Source organism: Prionailurus bengalensis, chromosome D3 (genome assembly GCF_016509475.1).
Source record: "Prionailurus bengalensis isolate Pbe53 chromosome D3, Fcat_Pben_1.1_paternal_pri, whole genome shotgun sequence".
NCBI classification, from domain to species: domain Eukaryota; kingdom Metazoa; phylum Chordata; class Mammalia; order Carnivora; family Felidae; genus Prionailurus; species Prionailurus bengalensis.
In genome coordinates, this window is record NC_057356.1 from 65,896,973 (window position 1) to 65,919,294 (window position 22,322).

General features: G+C 45.7%; 1 protein-coding gene across 1 annotated transcript in view; it reads left to right on the plus strand.

Moving 5' to 3' along the window:
• The first annotated feature begins 10,988 nt into the window (after positions 1-10,988).
• The window catches only part of SLC14A2 (solute carrier family 14 member 2), a 53,925-nt gene continuing 42,591 nt past the window's right edge, over positions 10,989-22,322 (plus strand). The window contains 4 exon segments of the mRNA XM_043558708.1: positions 10,989-11,164; positions 17,044-17,146; positions 17,149-17,223; positions 18,202-18,391. Of these exon segments, the coding sequence (XP_043414643.1) occupies positions 11,012-11,164; positions 17,044-17,146; positions 17,149-17,223; positions 18,202-18,391 (521 nt within the window). The 5' untranslated portion in view covers positions 10,989-11,011.

Here is a 22,322-nt window from a genome sequence, read left to right on the forward strand (position 1 = left end):
ACGTCTCCCTATAATGCCCCAGTCCTCCCACTTTTTCCTTCCTGCCTGCCAATTCCAACTGTATTCCTCTTCTCACTACCCCCACGAAATGTCCCCTTCCACTCTGGGCGGGGCTTCCTCTATTCTGTCTTCTCCAATATGGCACGAACTTATTGTTTGATTACTGATGTTCTTACTAGTGCCCTTCATTCCTGCATACCCCCACCCCCACCCCAGCATCCCACTGACGTTCATAGCATGAGGCTGTCATGACTAAAGCCTCCTAACCTTGACTCACCCCAACATGAATCCATGTTTATGCCCTCTTTGGGGCCATTCACAACAAGGACCCCACCTCACCTCCTCATTATGGTGTTGTCCGAGCTTACAAAGCAAAGGTGAGTTTTCGATTTAGGTATTTGCAACAATGGGAGGAGCCTCCATTTCCATAGGTGCTACATTTTTATTTCTGAAACTGTGCACCCCTTACAAACTGGCTTTCTCGGGAGCATGCCATGGTTAGGGCCCTGCACAGGTTGCGTGGGAAGCTGGGATTTAACTGCCACAGGCCAAGACACATGATGGAAAGGACTGGGGTGTTTGCCATCTCCTTTCATCTGGAGGTAGAGGATGTAAATGGTATTTAATTAAAATAATAAATCTAGCTTTGGTTTCATTTTGGTTTTGCTGTTGGCAAATCTAATCTGGTTTCACTTGTTTACTGAATGCTTTCACCACTCAGCCAAAGTTCTGAAAAGAATGGAGATTGTGCCCAGGCCCTCTCCTCCTGCTCCCTTCTTGTAGCTCCCCACACCCAGTGCCTTCTCCCCACAAGAGCACTGCCCAGCTAGACCCCTGCCCCTGTGCTTCCCAGAGCTTATGAGTAAAGGAACCACCTGAAGGTCTTATTCAAATGCAAAGTCCGCTTCTGAGAAAGGGCCTAGAACCTGCATTTAGAAATGCAGTGAGGGTCTGTCTGGGTGGCTCAGTCAGTTGAGCGTCCAACTCTTAATTTCAGCTCAGATCATGCTCTCATGGTTGTGGGATCAAGCCCAGCATTGGGCTTCACGTTGAGTATGGAGCCTGCTTAAGATTCTCTCTCTCTCCCTCTCCCTCTGCCCCTCCCCTGCTCATATGTGCATCCATTCGCATCCTCTGCCCTCCCTTCTCAAAAAAAAAAAAAAAGAAAAGAAAAAAGAAATGTAGTTGATCCTCAGCCTGCACCATGAGTAACAGGGCAATAAAATGTGTTCTGCAAGGTCAGACACCCAAAGGTCCAGGTCATTGCTTCTCAGTCTGGGCTGCACATCAGCCTCAGCATCACCTGGAGAGCTCTTAACATTCTCAGTGCCCATGCTGTGCCCCAGACCACTCACTGAAGCCACAATCTCTGGAGGAGGAACCCAGGCATCAGCATTTTTTTAAAGCTCCCAAGAGAAAGATGGTTGTGTGCTGTCAGGGATGAAAATCTGCTCTCAGGGTTGAAAGGAAGGAGCATTCACATCTGGCTGAAGGTAAAGGGAAGGTGCCCTGAAAACAGCATTGCCCCCTACTCACCCAGTTGTTTTTCCATCATGTGCAGAAAGTGAGGTCATGTTTGAAGACTGAGGGTGACTTGGGGAAGCCAGTGCCTGTAATGGCTCCCAAGCACATTACAGAATGCTGAGAAGTCTATCCAAAAGCATGGAGGATGGGGCAGTGGGGTGCTGCACTAGGAGAACCCCGCCCTGGGGCCCCTTTGGGTGCTGCTTAAGACCTGAGACTTAACACCATCCCCTTAACTGCCCTTCTTTACCTGTACCCAACACCACCCCCTCCCCCTTAAGAACACCTCCACTCTGTCTCCAGAAGGCCTTCAGTGTCACCTGACTCTGAGTTGTGCCCAGATTAGAGGCTCCAGGGACAGCGCCTGATGGGATCTGTCCCAATTTCTGCACCATCCCAGGGACAGCCCTGCCTCCCCACTCTCATCCCTGTCACTTCTAGAAAATAAACATCTGTGCAGGGAAAACATTATCAAGGTTTTACTGAAAAGAAGAGGAGTAGCCCAGGGGCCTAAAGAACATGCCAAACTAAGTCCTTGGAGAGGTTAATTTCGGAAGAACTGTATCCCTGCCAAATGGAAGAACGGGGTTGCATACTGCCCCAGGTTACACATAGGAAGTTCCAGTTTGAGGCCGTGGTTCAGTTCCCAGAAGGAGGCATGTATTTGTACACATGAAACCTAAACTACATAAAACCAGGCCCCAGGGAGAATGGAGGCCGCACTAGCCTCTGAGCTCTGCATGAGGGGAGAGAGACATCCTGGGGGCAGAGCCCATGGGGTCAGTGATGGTGTTGTGGAAAGAGCCCAGGCCTGAGCATTAGGAGGCAGGGTCAGCCCCAGCCACTGTGTCAATGCCCTGTGTGACTCAGGTGAGAACCCTCACTTCTCTGGGCCAGTGAAATAAGAATAACACCACCCTGCCCCTCTCCCCATCATGGGATCATTCAGAGAAACAAATGCCGTTCTGGATAGGAGAGTACTTTGTAGAGTATGAAATATTATGTGCACAGAGAGTTAGAGCAGTGTGGAATTTGCAGAGTTCGGAGTGCATATGTGCATGTGAGTGCACATGTATGAGTATGTGTGCACATACATGAGGATTGTGCATATGTATGAGTACAAGTGTGTGTGTGTGTGTGTGTGTGTGTGTGTGTGTGACTGTTGCACTGGGAAACAGATCCTAACCACTGCATGGGCCAAAGGAGAGGTCAGAGTGTCCCTGGATCAGGAAAGCACTATAGCAATAATTGGGCTGGGACATGTGGGCAGGATTCAGGGAAGTAATGGAGAACAACACACGAAGAAACAGAATGGAGCCTGAGGCAGCCGTGGGCCCAGAGGAGACTTCCTGTCCAGAACAGGAGTACGTGCTACAGAGAAGCTGGAGATTGGTTCAAGCACAGATGAAGCCCTGCCCCCCACCCCCTGCACCAAAGCAGAACCATGGGAGAGTGAGAACATGGCTACCTTCACCTTCGGTGACACTCACCTCTTCCCCCAAGTAGCCCCCACCTGTGTGGAGACTGGACACATTGCCCCCCGGGCAGTCTGGGGACACACCTGAAGTAGCCATCTGCAGACTCAGAATGTCTTCCTAGCAATTCTGTTTTAAAATAAAAAAGGTAAAAGCGGTAAGCACCCAGTCCCAGCAGCAAGGCCCTTAGACTTGGAACACCTCAGAAGCTTTCTGAGTAGTGGCAGGACCAAGCCATGTCTTAAGGTATTTCATCCATCACCAGGGGCAAGGTGGAGAGAAGCTGGAGAGCTGCAGTCAGGGATACTGGCTGAGAGCTGACCTGGACAGAAGAGGACCAGCCCAGAGGGAGAAAACAGACTTACACAGCCAAGGCCCTTGAAGTGAAATTTGATGGCTTAGTAATTGCTGGTTTAGGGATGTGGTGAAGCAGGGGCTCAATACACAGCACATCAGAGGGTCATCCCACTTAAAGAATGTCAGCTGAGAAGGGTACAGTGACCCCCTCAGAATGTCCTTCCAAATGCAAGGAGATCCAGTATCTAAGGAGGAGATCCATGCAGGTCTAGCCTCCTCTCCCAATCCCACTCTGGGCCCTGGTTAGGTCCCCAGCTGCAGGCACCAGCCCTGGCCCCTGCGAGAGAACCCAGAAAATAGAGCCCCCAATGTGCTGACCACCAGCCATCTCTAACCCCGACAGTCTGCAGATGGGCCAGGGGAGGCTGTGCTCCCTCTTGACTCCCATCCCTCCCAGCCCGACCCCTGGCCCTGTGAGTCAGGCTCCTCTCAGCCCACATCAGACTTGCTGGGCTGGAGCTGCCAAGAAAAAATCTGAGCCCCCTAATAAAAAGGAGCATTCAGCCAACATCTTACACAAGCCAGCCCTGAGAAAGGCACCTCTCACCTTAGCCCAGCTGCCGGCCAGCCCCTTCTGTTCCCTGCCCTATCTGTCAAGGGATGAGGCCTCTCCTGGCTTGATCCCCTCCTTGGCCTCACTGAGGTATGATCCATGGATCTGTCCTGTCCCCATTCCAGCATCAACTTGGCCCCAGACAGCTGATTTCTCCATTTCAACAGCTGTCCACGGAGCTCAGAAATCAGCAGAGCCCTGGCCCAGGGACCCAGCCTGACTCAGCAAGGTCCTTTTGGAGTCATGTCTCTGCCTTTGATCCTGATGTCACTGAGATACACAAGCAAGATGGCAGAGAGTCTGGGGGCTTTGTTGGGTGAACCAAATTAAAGGAAATCTAGAGGTCTTCCCCAGAGAAAGGAAGATGAAGATCAATCTTTGAAGTGCTCTCATGTAGGGAAGGGAGGACATATATCCTGTGCAGATATGAAGGCAGCACTAGAACCAGCACTGGGTGAAACCGCAGGGACTTGACATCAGCTCCATAGACCTAATGCCTTCTAGTATGCAGACATGTTCACAAGGAGAGCAGCCTGCTTCATGGGATCGTGGGACACCAGCCAACTGTCAGAAGCACTAAAAAGTAGATTCCTTCATTGATTGAGAGAGGTGAAGAATATCCTTTTTGATCCTGAGGTTGTAGATATACACAGAAACTGTTTTCCATAATTGCATCAACTACAAACTCTTGGGAAAAATTAATTCAACAAATATTTTGGAAAACCTGCTAATCACTTTTTCTTCTCTAGAGCTGCTGTGACCTCCATAACTCAGCTTGGGTAGATGATGAATAAACGAGGCCATTTTAGATTCACCCCGGGATGACAAGTTCACTGGCATACTTAATCCCAATAGGCCACGGGAAAGGGAGAGAGCCTTGGCTCTGCACTAATTCACACCAACAACTCAAGAAACCCCTCCAGTCATAAGCCCCCATTCTCCCTTGACACCCAGAATGTGCTAGAGAGGACACAGCCCCTCCCCATTGAGCATGGGCATGCTTTGGCATTGCTACCAGGGACAGATAGTCCTTTAGAGAAAAAAGTCAGGTCAAGAATTAAAGTTAGGGGCACCTGGGTGTCCCAGTCGGTCCAGTGTCTGACTTCGGCTCAGGTCATGATCTCACGTTTGTGAGTTCAAGCCCCCCATCAGGCTCTGTGCTGACAGCTCAGAGCCTGGAGCCTGCTTCAGATTCTGTATCTCTCTCTCTCTCCCCCTCCCCTGCTCACGCTCTGCCTCTCTCTGTCTCTCAAATATAAATAAATGTTTAAAAAAATTTTTTAATTAAAAAATAAAGAATTTCAAAGTTAGTACAATAGAGTCAGACACGTTTTCTAAATATTGCAAGAATTGGGGTCCAAATATAGGGACTGAGAACTCTTCCCAGTCTGGCTTCTGACTCCCTACCTTCCTCTTTCTATTGCCTGCTGACACCCTTCCCCATATTCCAGCAAGGTGTACAACTGGGATTTCCTGGCACAAACCATGGATGTATTTTCTTAGGCATTTCCTTGGCCTTGAGTGTTCTCCTCCCTCTGTCTTGCTCAGCCAAGTCTCCACGTGAAAGCCTGGGCCCCAGTCTTTTCGTGCCCAGGAGCTGCCCTGTGCTCCTACAGCTGGCCCCGCATCCCCTCTGCTATTGCCTTTCCTCTGTTCTGAAAGTCTGTTCACTTCTCTCTCCCTGCCTTCCGAAGCCCAAGCCCAAACATAAGCACTGTGCAGGCAGCTCTGATGCTTCTGGGGGAGTCCAAGGACACACAGTAGGTGCGCAACAGAGAGCATTCTTACAAGGAGGATGGAGGAGCTAGTGTTTCGGGAGCCCCCTTGTGGGAACATTCAAGGCCTGGGTTTTGGAGAGACATGAGGCTGATCCAACAGCCCTTTCCGTCCATATTTCTGAGGGAGAAGAGGTGCGGGCAGCCAAGGGGAGCATTTGCACGCCAAGCAGATAATTATGTGTTCTTGGAAGCTGATTTAATGGACTGGCTCAGAGCTGAGTTGGGAATGGGCTCTGAGGCCTGCCGCCTTCAGACGGGACGTGGCTCAGGCAAGGATTTCACCGTCCAGTTTTAACAAGTGGCCAACGCCTTATGGAAACTTTTGAAAGGCGTTCTGTTTCAGGCCAGCCAGCTTGTACTTCATCTGGTTACTTTACCCATCTTTCCTTCAATTTGAGAGCACAAGAAGAAAGGAAACTAAGAATCACTGAGTGCCTACTACGTGCCAAGAACCAAGTCAGCAATTTCACTGTCCTAAGAGTCCCACATTGCCCTTTGAAGAGGGAGAAACAGAGGCCCATGTAGCCCCTCGCGGCAGAGAAAAGAGTGAAGCTGGGCATCTCAGCTTCTGCAGCCTGTGCTCTTTCCAGACACAGCGACCTTCTCTTTACAAGGCCATTCTTGCTGCACGTCTCAATCCTACCCCATAGCCAAAATTCCCCCAGTTGAACAGGATAAACATTCCCATGGCAAAGGAACACTGTGTTCCCCAGAGGAGATGCAATCACGTTGTTCCTGCTTAGGCTATGTGTGCTTATGAAATAGAACTGGGCTGAGGGCCTGGACACGGGCTGAGGGCAGCCACCCCTCCCCTGAATCCCCCAGCTGTGCCCTGCAAGGCAGTTAGAGTAACAGAAGGGTAGGGAGCCCAGGGTGGAGAGCTGGGTCTAATCTTGACTTTGCAGCAAGCTGCTGGTTTTCCTGGGTCTCTGCTTCCTCTTGCCATCACAAGGCAGTAGCTTGCTTCGAAAAGTGCAGACTTAAATCCATGTGAGAAATAATTATTTTGCTTTCCTGGGCATTGATTTCTCTATCTGTAGTTGCAAATGTTGTCCACATACAGGAGAGACTCAGAGGTAGAGAAGAAAGTACCTTTTTGGAGATGACTCTGGAGAGAGTACTTCCCTCGTACAATCACTCATTCTTTCCAAAATCATTAGACACATATTGAGGGCTTACTATGTGTCAAGCTCTCTGCCAGGCAGAACAAATACAGAAATCAACAAGATAAAGCCCCTGTTCTTAAAGGACTCCTAATGTGTAAGCCATTTTTTCATCAAAAAAAAAATATGTATATATATACATATAAGTGTTTGAATTGTCATGGTTAGAAAATAATCCTGAATATACCCATTCTCCACTCCTGTATACTTAAGCCCTATCACTAAAAAATATTTCCTTGACTATATAATATACATTGTTCTCATATTTCAAAATTTATTAAATCAGCACACATCTTGCAATTTTGATTGGCAGCATTTTCTTCTTGGCGATACACCAAATAATGATCATCTTACAGATGATCACATCTTAGATTTAATGAAATATATTTCATTTCACTTTTCAATTGGGCTTTTAAAGGAATTAACAGCCACTGAATTTAACATAAGGTTTTTCCAGCACATTTCTAGTTCATCCAGATGAATGGTGTCACACACATCATGTGTCTAGATAACCTGATTGCCCCTCATTTTTTCTTCTGGATGGCTTGGAAGCAATCTCATATCAATGGGCCAGGATGCTGTATCACCTCTTGGCCACCAGAGGGAGAGAGCACCTTGGTTCTCAGGCTTGCTGGTTTTCCCTCTCTCTTAAACCATTCCAGCATGCCCCCTCCAGGGCAATCTGAAACACACTCAAACTCCACCTGCAAGGTCAGAATAGAGGAAAGGGCCCTCTTCCAGAGCAATGGCAGTCAGAAAGAGGAATTAGTTCTGAATGATGTTTGCAAACCTACAATAAAAATCAGCTATGGTTTAAATGAGCAACTCTGGGGAATGAGGACACGCGTTAGACATGGCAGAGTTCTTGCCACAAAAAATGCAGAGCTGATGAGTGGCCCCATGCCCTTCTTAAACCATTCAAGACTCAGGATACTTGTAAAGTTGTGCAAGGAAGTTTTCCCACTCCAGCAATCACCTGTAGCCTTCTATTCTTCCTCCTTTTCTTCCTCCCCTTCTTCCTTCCCTCATTTAACTATTTATTGAACATCTGCTATGTGCCAGGCACTTAGCTAGGAGCTAAGAATAGAATACAGCAGTAAACAGAACAAAAAAGGTCACTGTCCTCATGTATCTTAAGTTCTGGTGGGGAGACATACACTATAAAAATAAATCTATCATCACTTGGTGCAAAAAAAAATGCTATAAGGAAAGACATTAGGTCCCATGAGAGTATGATAGGAGAACATGGTCAGGAGCTGATCTGGGCAGGCTTCTCTGATGAGTGGTAATGGAGACAATGCTTGAGGGAAGAAGAGGAGTTTCTAGGTAACTAGCAAGGGAGAGCCCATCTGGGCACACAGACCAGCATTTGCAGACGCCCTGAGGTGGAAAGTGTTCAACACTTAGGCACTGAAAGGAGGCAAGTGTGGAACTTAGAGACAAGGGGCAGGAGAAACCCAGGGTGGGCTAAAACATAACAGGAACATGGTGGTACAGAGTTCTGTGTGCATGTTTAAGATGCATTTTTCCATCAGTAGCCATTGATGGGATTGAAGCAGGGAACAGACATGAGCAAAGTTGAGTATTGATATGACAGCACTGGTGGCCCTGTGGAGCATGGCATGAAGGAGAAATCTGAGAAGTGAGGTGTCCGATTGGGAGTTACTGGAGCAGTGGCAAGAGGTCATGGCAGCCAAATGGTGACAGTGGGCATCCAGGTGTATTTTAGAGGTAGTATTACTGGATTGGGGGAGGTTAGAGGGGGTATTATAAGGAATAGCTTGGAATGGAGAGAGGACTTTTCCTGGGACAGGCACCTTTCAGAGAGGACAGGATCTGAGAAGGAAACATTATGAGCTGTTTCAGTGCATTAACTTTATGCTATTTCTGGAACATCCATATGCAAGTGTAAAGTAGACAATTAAATCTGTGAATCCAATGCTCAAAACTGGGCTGGAAATATTAGATTTGGGAGTCATAGGTACACAGATGGAGGATAAAGCCACAGTGAGAGCTGACGTCAGCTGGGTAGGAGCATCAGTAAAGAGAAAATGGTCCAGAACAGAGCTCAACAGAATGCTTATATTTACAGGAGGAGCCAGCCAAGGACAGTGTGAAAGAGCAGCTAGAGAGAGAATCAATGTAAATGCCAAAAAGAGGAGAGTGTGTCAAGGAGGGATGGTCAGCTGTGTGGATGCCCTGAGCTGTCTGATGAGATGAAGACCAAAGCATGTTTCAGATTTGCCAACATGGAGGTCTTACAGCAGGGGCAGTAGCAGCAGAAACCAGCCTGGGCTGGCCAAAGACGGAAAGGGGAGTGCCAGGAGTCTGCCCAAGAGGATGGCAAGCATAAATCTAAAGTGACGGCAGCCTACCCAGTTATGCAGCTTTTCTCAGGCAATGTTCAGTTGCTTGATGAAAGCCTAGAAGAGATGGAGTGTTGGGTTTAGCCTGGCCAGGATTTCACCACGCAAGCATGAGAGAGGGATTGGGGAGGGCAGAGCAAGGGTGTTGAAAGAAGTAAAGTGACTGCTCCAAAGTCTAAGTTGGTTAAGGAGGGCAGGGGAGATAGGGAGCTGGTGGAGCTAAGGGACTGGAGGTCTCCCAGAAGTGAAAGTGCTGTCAGTGGACGCACTTGAGCAGGTGAGCCTGAAGTCCAAAGGAGAGCATCAGACTCTGGAGATTTCATAGTTTGTGTAAGACCAAGTCCACGTGGTGACTGTGGAAATTAGTGGCTGAAAAGAAGAGGTAGAGAGAGTCACTAGAAATGAGGAACACAAGGGTCTGTGAAGTCAGAGAATGCAGTGATGACTTAATGTCAAAGAGATCAATCTCAATCGATGTACAGACATTGAAGTTACTGAAAATTATCGGAGTAGAGATGAAGATAACTAGAAAGGAGCCCCTCAAGTCTTCACTGAAGGAGTGAATGACCAAGAAGTCAGTAACACAGCAGTGAGCAGTGAGAGGGATAGTGTAAGCCTCAAAAAAGAGGGCTTTCTGCACCAGCGAAGTGAGCAGTGGTCTGGAAGCAACAGGGAAGAACTCATTGGGAGTAGGAAATAGCCCAGGGAAATGGCACTAATGCAAGTAGAGGAAGGGGTCTGGCTCCCCTTTGGAAGAGAACTCTGCATCATTTATCTGGGTCTGCAGTGCTAAGTGTGAGGATCACCAGCACCCATGCTAGGGATCTGCAGACCCCGTCCTAAGATACACTGTCTTGCAACTCAGGGGAGGCAGGGTGGAGCCATGGGGAGAAGTCTAGATCACACTGAGAAGGGACTGTGCAGGTCCAAAGCCACCTGTCATAGGAACAGTAAAGTAAGTGAAGACATAACTGAGCCAGGGGAAGACAAAGAAGAACAGAACGGCTAAGGTGGCTTGAAGAGGAAGGAGAGAAGCACGCACTACCAGCGGGCAGCCACAGTAAGCCAGGAAACTGAGGACCGCAGGCAGAAGTTACTCCACCAGCTAGTCCTGGCATAAACCCTGGCCCCGGTAGTGAAGGGAAAAGGAGTCCCACGTGGAGGGGGAAGGACCTCCAGCCTGGTGCACACAGCTTCTAGTAGATGTTACCAGAACTGCTGCTGCTTCTTTGAACTGTTCCTGGGGAAGGAAAAGGAGGAAGAAGCTGGAAAGGGCACTGACAGCAGAGGGAAGAGAGGAGGGACTAGAGGTCAACCATAATCAACGTAAGCTCCATAGCAAGTAAGAAAAGGAGTCGCCCTTAGATCCCCACTCAGTTAGAAGCCCCAGATCTATGTATGCATATCAAAGAGAAAGTATTTTTACAACTACAGCAGTGAGATAGTACTATGGATAATATAAAAGGTAGAGAAAAAATATTTCAGTGATCAGGAAAAAAAAGAGAGGCATCTATTCTAACTGGGTGGTCAGGGAAGTCTTCACGGCAGAAATGGACTTTCCTCTGGACTTGGAAGAATGGGGGGATTTTGAAAGATAAGGCCACAATGGTGGAGGAGTGGCCCCAGGGCTCTCTGGCAGCACTCTACTGCAAGAGTCATGTATCAGGACCGACTGCAAGCCTCCTTCGGCCTCCCTGCAGCCTCAGCCAAGTCCCCCTGGGCCCCATCCTGACTCACTGTTCTCCCCCTTTCCTTTCCGCTTGCAGGACCTAGGAGCAACCGCCCCCTGAAGGAAATGTCTGACACTCATCACAGCAGCCCTCTCCTGACAGAGCCTCTTTCCAGCAGATACAAACTGTATGAGTCAGAGTTTACCAGCCCTAGCTGGCCCTCAAGCCCCCAGGATACACACCCAGCCCTGCCCCTCCTGGAAATGCCTGAAGAAAAGGTGAGGAGTGTCCCTCCCAGGATATTTCACAGGTGGAGGGAAGGGGAGGAAGGGTGATGAAAGATGCTGCCCTTCCAGCTGCCCAGTGCACGGGTTGCATAATGCCATGGAAGGGTCACTGGCCAGGGAGGCTCTGCCCCAGTCAACGCAGGGTTCCACCCCCTGGTTGGTCCCAGTGGGTCTAAGATAAAAAACGTGTTTCTGTGTGCAACATGATTTTAGAGGCAGGCGGGGAATGCACAGCCACACACCGGTCTTCCAACCAGTCCCCAAAATCTTTCCCCTTAGACCTGCTCCCTTGAATTACCTTATTATCTCCCAAAGTAAAGCCTGTGTTCAAATGCTAGCTTTCAACACTCCTTGAACTGATAGAGTGGAAAGGGATCCAGGACCACTAACGTTTGGGTTTTTTTTTTTTTCAAACGTTTTTTATTTATTTTTGGGACAGAGAGAGACAGAGCATGAACGGGGGAGGGGCAGAGAGAGAGGGAGACACAGAATCGGAAACAGGCTCCAGGCTCTGAGCCATCAGCCCAGAGCCCGATGCGGGGCTCGAACTCCCGGACCGCGAGATCGTGACCCGGCTGAAGTCGGACGCTCAACCGACTGCGCCACCCAGGCGCCCCTGGGGTTTTTTTTTAATAAGATATAATTTACATGCCACAAAATTCACCCCTTTAAAGTATACATTTCACTGATTTTTAGCATAATTACAAAGTTTGCCAACATCACCACCACTGAACTCCAGAATATTTTCATCACCTTGAAAAGAAACCCAATATTCATTAGCAGTCACTCCGCATTCCACCGGGCCACCACCAATCTACCTTGTGTCCCTGTGGACTTGCCCATTCCGTATGTGTGATGTAAATGGAATCATATAACATATGGCCTTTTGTGAAATGCTTGTGTCATTTAGCATAATGCTTTCAGGTGCATCCTTATTGTAGCATGACTCGGTACATCATTTCTTTTTATGACCCAACAATATTTCATGGTATGAGTGTACCATAGCCTACTTACCCATTCATCCATTGATTGACACTGGGTTGTTTCTTTTTGCCTGTTATTAAAAAAAAAAAAATGCTACTGTGAACATTTGTGTCGAAGTTTTTGTGCAGACATATGTTTTTCTTCTTCTTGGGTATATATCCAGAAGTGGAATTTCTGGGTCATATGGTAAATCTATGTTTAACATTTTAAGGAGCTGCCAAACTGTTTTCCAAAGTAGCTGCATCAGGTGTACATTCTCTCCAGCCAGGTATACATTGTTCCAGTCTACCTCCTTGTCAAAACTCGTTATGATCTGTCTTTTTTATTACAGCCTGGGTGGATGTGAATTGACATCTCACTGTGATTTTGATTAGTATTTCCCTAATGTCAAATTGATGTTGAACATCTTTTCATGTGCTTAATGACCACTTATATACCGTCTGCAGAAAAATGTCTTTTCAAATCCTTTGCCCATCTTTCAATTGGGTTATTTGTCTTTTTATTGTGGAGTTGTAATAGTTCTTTATATATTCTGGATATTAGGCCCTTGCCAATTGTATGATTCACAAATAATTTCTCCCACTTTATAGGTCTTTTCACTATCTTGATAGTGTCCTTAGAAGCACAAAATTTGTGATTTTAAGTCCAATTTATCTCTCTTGTCTTTGATTGCTTATGTATTTGGTGTCATATCTAAGAAACCATTTTCTTATCCAGGTCACAAAGATTTACTCCTATGTTTTTATCTAACAGTTTTATAATTTTAGCACTTACAGGTAAGTCTTTTCTCCATTTTGAGTTAATTTTTGTATAAGGCATTAAGTAGGGGTCCAATTATCCAGTTGTCCCAACACCATTTATTGAAAAGGCTATTCTTTCTCCATTGAACTGTTTTGACACTCATCAAAAATCAATGGACCGTAGGTGTATGTGTTTATCTCTAGACTCTCAATTTTATTTAACTGATTTATATACCTATCCTTATGCGAGTACCATGCTATCTTGATTACGGTAGCTTTGTAGTAAGTTTTGAAACCAAGCAAGATTGTTTTATCTGTTCTCAGACCCCTGAATTTCTATGTTAATTTTAGGATCTGACTTTGAATTTCTGAAAAAAAAAATGAAACTCGGATTTTGGTAGAGATTGTATTAAATCTATAGATCAATTTAAGGAGTATTGCCATTTTTAACAAGAGTAAGTCTTCCAATCCCTGGACGCAGGATATATTTCCATTTACTTAAGTCTTTAATTCCTTTTGATTTTTTGTAGTTTTTAGTATTAAAAAACTTGTATAAAACCTTTAGTTTTAGGATATAAAGCCTTTCTTGTTAAATTTATTCCAAAATATTTTATTCTTTTTCATACTATCATAAATAGAATTTTCTTCACAATATTCTTGGATTGTTCCTTGCTCATATATAAAAATAAAGTTGATTTTTGTATATTGATCTTCTATCCAACAAATTTGCTGAACTTGTCCATTAACTTTAATAGGTTTGGTGGGGGGCAGGGAGGTGGTTGAAGATTTTTTAAGGAGTTTTTATACAGCAGAATGTCCCATCTGCAAATGGAGAGATTTTAAATCCTTTCTTTCTAATCTGAGTCCCTTTTGGTCTGTTTTTTTCTTATCTAATTGATCTGGCCAAAACTTGCAGTACATTATTAAATCGAAGCGACAAGAAACCAACATCATTGTCTCATTCCTGATCTTAAAGGGAAAGCATCCCATCTTTCACCATTATATATAATATTAACTGTGGGTTTTTAGTAGATATCCTTTATTAAGTTGAGAAATTTCCTTTCTATTCCTGGTTTTTTGAATGTTTTTATCAGGAAAGGTTGTTGAATTTTTCAAGTGGTTTTTCTGTGTCTATTGAAACAATCATGTGGGTTTTTTTCTTTTATTCTTTCAATAATAATAATTATTGATTGATTTTTTTATACATTGAAACAGTCTTGAATTCTGAGAATAAATCCCACTTGGCCATCATTCTTTTTATATGTTACTGAATCTGGCTTGGTAGTGTTTTGTTAAGGATTTTTGCATCTATATTTATAAAGCAGATTGATCTGTAATTTTCTTTTTTGTGATGTCTTTGTCTGGCTTTGGTGTTAGGGTAATACTAATACTAGCTTCACAGAATGTGATAAGAAGTATTGCCTTCTCTTCTGTTTTTTGAAAAATACTGTTATTAATTCTTTAAAGATTTGGTAGAATGTACAGCCATCTGAACTTGGGCTTTTCTTTGTGGGAAGTGTTTTGTTTGTTGTTTTTGGTTTTGCTTTACTAATATAATTTACTTTGTTATAAGTCAGCTCAGATTTTTCTGTTTCTTCTTGAGTCAGTTTGGTAGCTTTTGCCTTTCTAGGAATGTATCCAGTTCATCTAGGTTATCTGATTTGTTAGCACACAATTATTCATTTCTTTAGAATCCATTTCTTTATAACATTTTTAATTTTTTTAATGTTTATTTATTTTGAAAGAGGGAGAGAGTGTGTGAGAGGGGGAGGGGCAGAGAGAGCGGGAGACACAGAGAATCTCAAGCAGGCTCCTCACCGTCAGCGCAGAGCCTGATGCGAGGCTCAATCCCATGAATCATGAGATCATGACCTGAGCTGAAATCAAGAGTCAAACAACTGCCTGAGCCACCCATGCGCCCCAACCCATTTTATTTCTTGAAGGTTGGTAGTCATGTCTCATCTCTCATTTCTAATTCTGGTAATTTCAATCTTCTTTTCTCATCTTGGTCAATCTAGCTAAAAGTTTGTCAATTTTGACCTTTACAAAGAACCATCTTTTAGTTTCAATGATTTTTCTGTATTTTTCATGCTCTATTTCATTTATTTTCTTGATAATCTTTGTTATATCCTTCACTCTACTTGCTTTTGGTTTAGTTCACTGTTATTCTAGTTTCTTAAAGTGGAAGGTTAAGTTGTTGATACAGAATATTTCTCTTTTTAGCACAGGTCTTTACACCTACAATTTCCCTCTAACACTGATTTAGCTGCATCCCATAAGTTTTGTTTTCATTCATCTCAGAGTAGCTCCTAATTTCTCTTCTGATTTCCTCTTTGATCCATTGATTATTTAGGAGCGTGTTGTTTAATTGCCACATCATTTCCCAAATTTCCTTCTGCTTTTGATTTCTAAATTCACTCCATTATGGTCAGAAAACATGATTTCAATCCCTTTAAATTTAGTGATACCTTTTTATCAGTAAAAATGTTTTACTTATCCAACTTCAAGCTGTATTACAAAGCTGTAATCATCAAGACAGTATGGTACTGGTACAAGAACAGACACTCAGATCAATGGAACAGAATAGAGAACCCAGAAATGGACCCACAAATGTATGGCCAACTAATCTTTGACAAAGCAGGAAAGAATATCCAATGGAATAAAGACAGTCTCTTCAGCAAGTGGTGCTGGGAAAACTGGACAGCGACATGCAGAAGAATGAGCCTGGACGACTTTCTTACACCATACACAAAAATAAACTCAAAGTGGATGAAAGACCTCAATGCAAGACAGGAAGCCATCAAAATCCTCGAGGAGAAAGCAGGCAAAAACCTCTTTGACCTTGGCCGCAGCAGCTTCTTACTCAACATGTCTCTGGAGGCAAGGGAAAAAGGTTTTACTTATATTATGGCCTAACATATGGTCTATACTGGAGAAGGTTCCATGTGTGCTGTAAAAGAATGTGTATTGCCTTTATAGAAGAGAGAATTTTTGGAGATCCTTACTCCACCGTTTTCATTGATATCCTCAAGACATTTAAGTTTTAATGTAGGAAGGAAGTTGGGGAAATCTATAGACCATCAGCATACAATAGAAGTATAATATGAGCCACACATGTTTGTTCAAATGTCTATTAGCCACATTTTTTAGAAGTAAAAAGAAGCAGTTATTTCATTATATAGTCAGTATAAAGTATCGTTGAGATATTTTACACATTATTTTTTCATAGTAAGTCTTCAGAATATACTTAGAGCACATCTCAATTCAAATTAGCCACATTTTAAGTGTTCAATAGCCACAGCTATTGGCTGTGATATTGGACAGTGCAGTTTAAGAGCAAGCAGTCCTGACCTAGGAGGCCACAGATAGAACCAAGGGCAGATAAACTTGGATGGGGAAGATAATTTACCTTTATTTCACTAACCTCCAATGAACTTTAGTACTTATTTCAATTATAAATATAAATAATGAACTATAACCATATCAGTAGCACCTGAGATTGTTGTCATTGTCGCAGTTTGGGCTCCCCTAGAAAGCTGACTTTGAGATGGTGATTTTCATGTAAGAAGTTAACTGGGATGTGCCTTTGCAGTCAATAGTTGTAGAAGAGGAAGGGCAACAGGATTAGGCAAAGAAGTTGGGCAATAAGGGCCCCAGGTGACCCTATGGTCAGCTCTAGATCTCAAGCAGCCCTTTAAAGTTGTCCTGAGTTGGGGTGAAGAGGCCCCACTTATTCACTCACTGCTACTTTGAAATTATAATAGATATTGGACTGGCTGTACCTATATGTAGATCATAGGATTTTTTTTAATATTGTAATAACTGCTTCAGTATAACTGGTTTTCTTTGCTATACTATTTATTTTATCCATTTCCAAACATTATTCTGGAAAGAAGTCCACAGCCTTGCCCAGCTGCCACCAGGGATCCATGGCACAAAAGTCTATGAAACCCAACTGTGAAGAATGTGTAGTGGTCCTAGGAAGAGCTGGCCTGTGTGCAGCACTCTGGACCACAATAGAGAATGGACACATGTCTTATGATCATTTGTCTTTATCAGGACACCTGCCAACCTTCCCTATCCCCAAATGCCCTTGCTCTCAAAAAACTGTATTATTTGATAGTTTGTCATGACTTCTCTTAAAAGGATCTCCGGTCATCCAATGAAGACAGCCATATTGTGAAAATGGAAAAACTCAATGAAAGGAGTAAAAGGAGAGAAAGCGGGGCAGCTCATCGGGGCTCTACAGGCTTGGGGGCATCAGCCTCTTCCAAGCAGTGGGATACCTCACAGGGGACATGAAGGAGTGCAGGAGCTGGCTGAAAGGTAGGCAAAGTCCCAGGAAAGAAGCAGCCGGGCTGGGCCAGGGAGACAGCCCTCCCTCAGGCGTGAGTGGAGGAAGCTGCTCCCTCACTCACCCATTGAGAGGACTCCCACAGTTGGAGTACTCCCACCCTGAGTTGACTCTGGATGGGTCCAATGTACCCTGCTAACTTAGAATTCCCATGGAGTTTCAGAATTAAATACACTTCACTAATTTTAGTGCTTTGCAAATTCTTTGCCCCTATGTGGAATAGATACAGGACAACCACTTAGTGGTATATAAGTCATTTCCCAAACAAGCTGTCATTCCTTCCCTTGTTCCATGGCCATTTATTATGTGCCAAGAAAATATTGACATCACCCTCCACCATGTTCCAAGGCTCTTTCTTTCCTTTCAGCGTCCTTCTTCTCTTAGTTTACCTCAACTAAATATTGCAACAAACAGCCCTTCCCTCCCCAATCACACCCTCATAGGCTGTCCTGGAAACCAAACCAGAATGTATGTTCCCTCTTCTTGACCTGGCTTCCCCCAGGTCCTAACTCAATACTGATTCCATAGCTGAGCTAAAGCCATTTCCTTTCCAGCTCCTTTTCTCCAGATGACTTTCTTTGCTGCTCAGATACCAGTTCTCAACTGAGTCATACGGCACAACACAAAAAGGGTTTCCCTGCCTCCTCACCCCTTCCCTTGGACCAATAAATTTCCCTTGGAATGCTCCTGAGGCTTCCTTGCCAACCAAGTCGAGGGCTGGAACGGCGTTAAATTGGTCTCAGCACGATGCCTCAGTCTGTACGGCAAAAACTAACACCCACTGTGGACTGATTGCCTAGCCACTCAGAGACTTGGGCTAGGTGCCAGACCAAACGAGAGGAAATGTCCTGGCTCGTGCATCCTTGTTTGCCTTGGTTGCCACGCCAACCAGTGGTCCAGCAGGGAAGCACAACCGGGACTCTGCTGATGGCTCTGCCTGTCTCTTTCAGATAAGCCACTGGCCCTCCAGGTTACAGACTGGGTCCTGAGGGGCACTGCTCAGGTAATGTTTGTCAACAACCCTCTCAGCGGACTCATCATCTTCATAGGGCTTCTGATCCAGAATCCCTGGTGGACGATTGCTGGGGTGTTGGGGGCAGTGGTCTCAACCTTAACTGCCCTCGCCTTGAACCAGGACAGGTGGGTGCCTGTCTGCAGTGGTCGTGGGGTCTTGGGTTAGACAGATAGAGAAGTGTGTCCCTGAGTGATCAGCCAACGTTATCCTACCAACCAGCCCAAGTCTCCTAAAGATTAACCTTGAACAGGTCACTGGAGGTCTCTACAGAATTAAACCACTCCTGTGCTCAAAGCAAGTGACAGCACTAGGCTCCTTTTGACTGTAGATCCTTCTGGAAACATTCCCTATGAGGCAGGTGCAGAGGAACTCTTAAACTGTTCTTCCCTTATGGAACCTACAGTCTGGTTGACTAACAGGCAAGAAATGTCCCAGAATAATATGAGACGGTATATACCGGAGAGCTCATAGAAGACAGATGTTTCAGAGTGTTTTGGGGGTGGGGGTATGAGAGAGGATGGCCTTTGAGCTGGAAACGTGGGATCTGAGAGAGAGGAGGAAGGTAGAGTGGGGAGGGCAGTGTGGAGGTGGGAGACAGCTAGAGGAGGGCCCCTCCAACCCAGTGCAGAGCTGGGAGACAGCTAGAGGAGGCACCCCCCAACCCTGCACTGGTAGCCGCAAAGTCCAGGAACAATAATGAGTAGCATTTTCTGGAACTGGACCATTTTCTCAGACTTTGCCCCATGCTGTTCCAACAGTTCCCAAATTTTCCTGATGGCTAGAGTCACCAGGGCTGGCTATTAAGAAATGTGACTTCTCCACCCGAACCACTTCTGTTCCCTCAGATAGTCCCATTCAGTGGGTCTGGGAGGGGATGTTTTTAACAAGATCCTCCTGGATGCTTCTGATCATCAGAGAAGTTTGGGAATGCTCATGTTTTTAGTGTTTTTCAATTTGGGGTCACCAATCCGTTTGTGGATCATGAATCAATTGGCAACAGCATTTTTAAAAATTAAAATAATAAAATAAAATAGATTAGAGTAATTCATGTGTAGGAAATATTTTGTGACATTTTTGTTTCATTAATGTTGGGATGTGTTGTATATGTGGGGGGTGGGTGAGGTTAGGGAGACTGAGAGAGAGAACTGAGTCATGCTCCTTACCGCGGTATTCCCTCCTTACCGCGGGTTACTGTCAAAAAGATTGAAAAGCACTGTCATGCCTTGTTACATGTGAGTCTTGCCATCACATCACCAGGCAGACAGTGAAGGTAGGAGAAAGACTGGGAGGAGCAGGTATTCACCTAAGGTGCCACAGTCAGTGGGTAGCAGGGCTCGGGCTGCAACACAAAGCCTGCATCTTCTAGGCTGAAGGTCAGTACTGTCCTTGTCATACAGACAGAGTGTGGACAGCAAGGCCAGAGGGCCCCTGGTGAACCCAGGGGATGGGGACTCATCAGAGTTGGTTGTGTTGTGACCAACATCACACTTCACCCAGGCCTACCTCACATTCCAGATGCCACCAAGGCAAATTTGTGAGTCAGTTTGTCTCCCCTGAGAAGCCATTCATGCACCTCTGAGGTGGCATTAGGGGAGCACTCTGATTCTAGCAAGCCAGGAGGCCATGACAAATTGGATGAAGGAGAGGCTGAATTATTTTGTGTGCAGGTCTGGTGAGTGACATAAAAAATAGGCTCCAGCCAGGATTTTGTGTCTCTCTTTAACCCAGTAGGTTCCCTATTCCTTGTTTCCAGTTACTTGTCATCTCATGGGCAGCTGGCACAGAACTGACCCCTGACAAGATTAACTCTTGTCTCACTGCTTCATCACTGTTGGGTAAAACACCAGGGGTGAACTCTGTCCAGCCCACCAGCTCCTTAGCTATGTGACCTTGGGCAAGTACTTCCCCTCCTGGCTCCATTGTCCTCATCTGTGAGATCTGCTGCTTACTGGCTCACCTTCAAGGAGCCAAAGCCCCTTCATGCTCTGACTTCCCTCTTGACCATAATCTACTGGTAAATTTGCCAAGCCATTCAGAGAGTTGCTTCATGGACTTCAGTACTATGGAGGAGACACATACCATGCCTGCCTAATCCTCCCAAACATTTTAGTAAGACTAGTGTGTGCCAGTTTGGCTTCCAGAGATTTCTCTGCTGAGGCCCACCACATCTACCACTCAGCATCACACTGTTCCCACCTGAGCATTTTTGCTTCTGCCTATCTAATCCTACCATTCCTTCAAATCTTCCTCCTACAGGGAGCCACCCCTAATTATCCCAGTGCTCTCTGAACCCTCCCTTCTCACTGGACAACCACAGAACATACCCTGGTACTGTATGGGTTGGCTCTCTAATTATTTTCTGAGTCTTCTCTCCCTGGCTGTGTTCTAAGCATGTTCAGGACAGGAAGTCCATTTTGAATGTTTCATATTCTACTACTATGTCAAGAAAAGATTCATTGCTGGTAGGTCAGTACCATGTTCTATACCATAGGTTCAAAACTCTAGACACCCTACACAATATCCACACATAAATCCTTCTAAGGAGCCCTGACTTCACCACTGTCCCCAGCAAATCACTGACACAGCTACATGATCTAAACATAACCCCCATCATCCCTCTCTACCACCTCTACTCTCCCACCCCTGTTCTCCTGACCACCACTACTTCCTGTCCACCAGTCCTACTCCTCTCCTCCTCCATCAGCCCGTGTCCCCCCTTATCCCTGTTACCCTAACCCCACTACCCCAGAGACTGTAGCTCACAGAGAGTAACTCAAGGTCCACAGCACTAATGCTGCAGTCCTGAAGGAATGTGGTCCTAATGAAGATCTTTTTGGCATTGGGGTTAAATCAAGTTTTACATATTTGATAGTCAGAGCAGATATAAGGTAATGGGTTTCATTCTGACAACCAAACCCAGAAGCCACCAAAGTTTTGGTAGAGAAGTATTCTGGGAGGGGACTTCCACAGAGAGGGGTTCTAATTTTGTCTCCCCTGGGCTCCCTTGTTTGATTCCTGCTATGCCCACTGCACCCTGCCACTGGGACTACAGGACAGCCCCCAGTATGGGTCAGCCATTTTTTTCTCAGCTTGCCTGAAGCAACTAGTATTAAAACCAAAAAAGTACTAAATCCTAACACTGAACAGAAATGGGAAAATACAGATAAAATGCACACACACACACAGACTTAAAACTAATTATTTTCCCAAAACATGGGTTTCTGCTTTTTAGGTAGATTTTCTAGTCCCAAAGAGATAGATTCCAAACCCCAGCGGTCTTCCCTCCCAGCCACTCTTCCACCCACCGCATCCTCCCCACCCCCTACCCCAACCCCCGTCTCCAACTGCCCCATATGTTTATGGCCTCAGGAGCAGCCAGCCCTCTAACCAGTGTCCCATACAAGTGTCCCCACACAGTGCCATGTGTTCAGCTTTTCTTGTTGGAAACTGTCTAGAGATACCTCCTCCCACCCTCCAGCTGCTCCCACTCTCCTCAGTCTAGCTGAGCTAATCTCCTGGCCACTCCAGAGCTGAAAGCTCCCCTCATTCCAGACCCAAGCCATGGCCTCTGCCAGGCAGGAGCCATCCTCTAGCCAGAACGCCCTTCTTCCCTCCTTATGCTTCCGGATGCCCTTGCTGGGCAAAGACAATCAGTCTGTGAAAAGCTTTAGCATGTACACACACCCATTCAACAACCAAGCAAGGCCTAGAGCCCTCTGTGCACCAGACGCTGTTTTCTGTTACACTGATGTCAGACAGACAAGTTCCAGCCTGGACAACTTACAGTCAAGGGCAGGACAGAGCACAGTACACAAACCTCATGCTCTGGCAGGGGTCTTGCAGTGATTTGCCCAGTTCTTCCTTCACCCTGTTCCCCATCCCCCAGCCAGCTGAGCCATGGGAAGGGTCAAGGGCAGGATTTATTAGCATCAGGGAGAGAAGTTTAGGAGCACATAGCCTTCCCTGATGAAACGAAAAGAAAGGATAGACTGAAGCTTGGATTCTCCCCACCTCTGGGCCCCTCCCTATCCTGCTGTGGGGAGAGGCTTTTGTGTA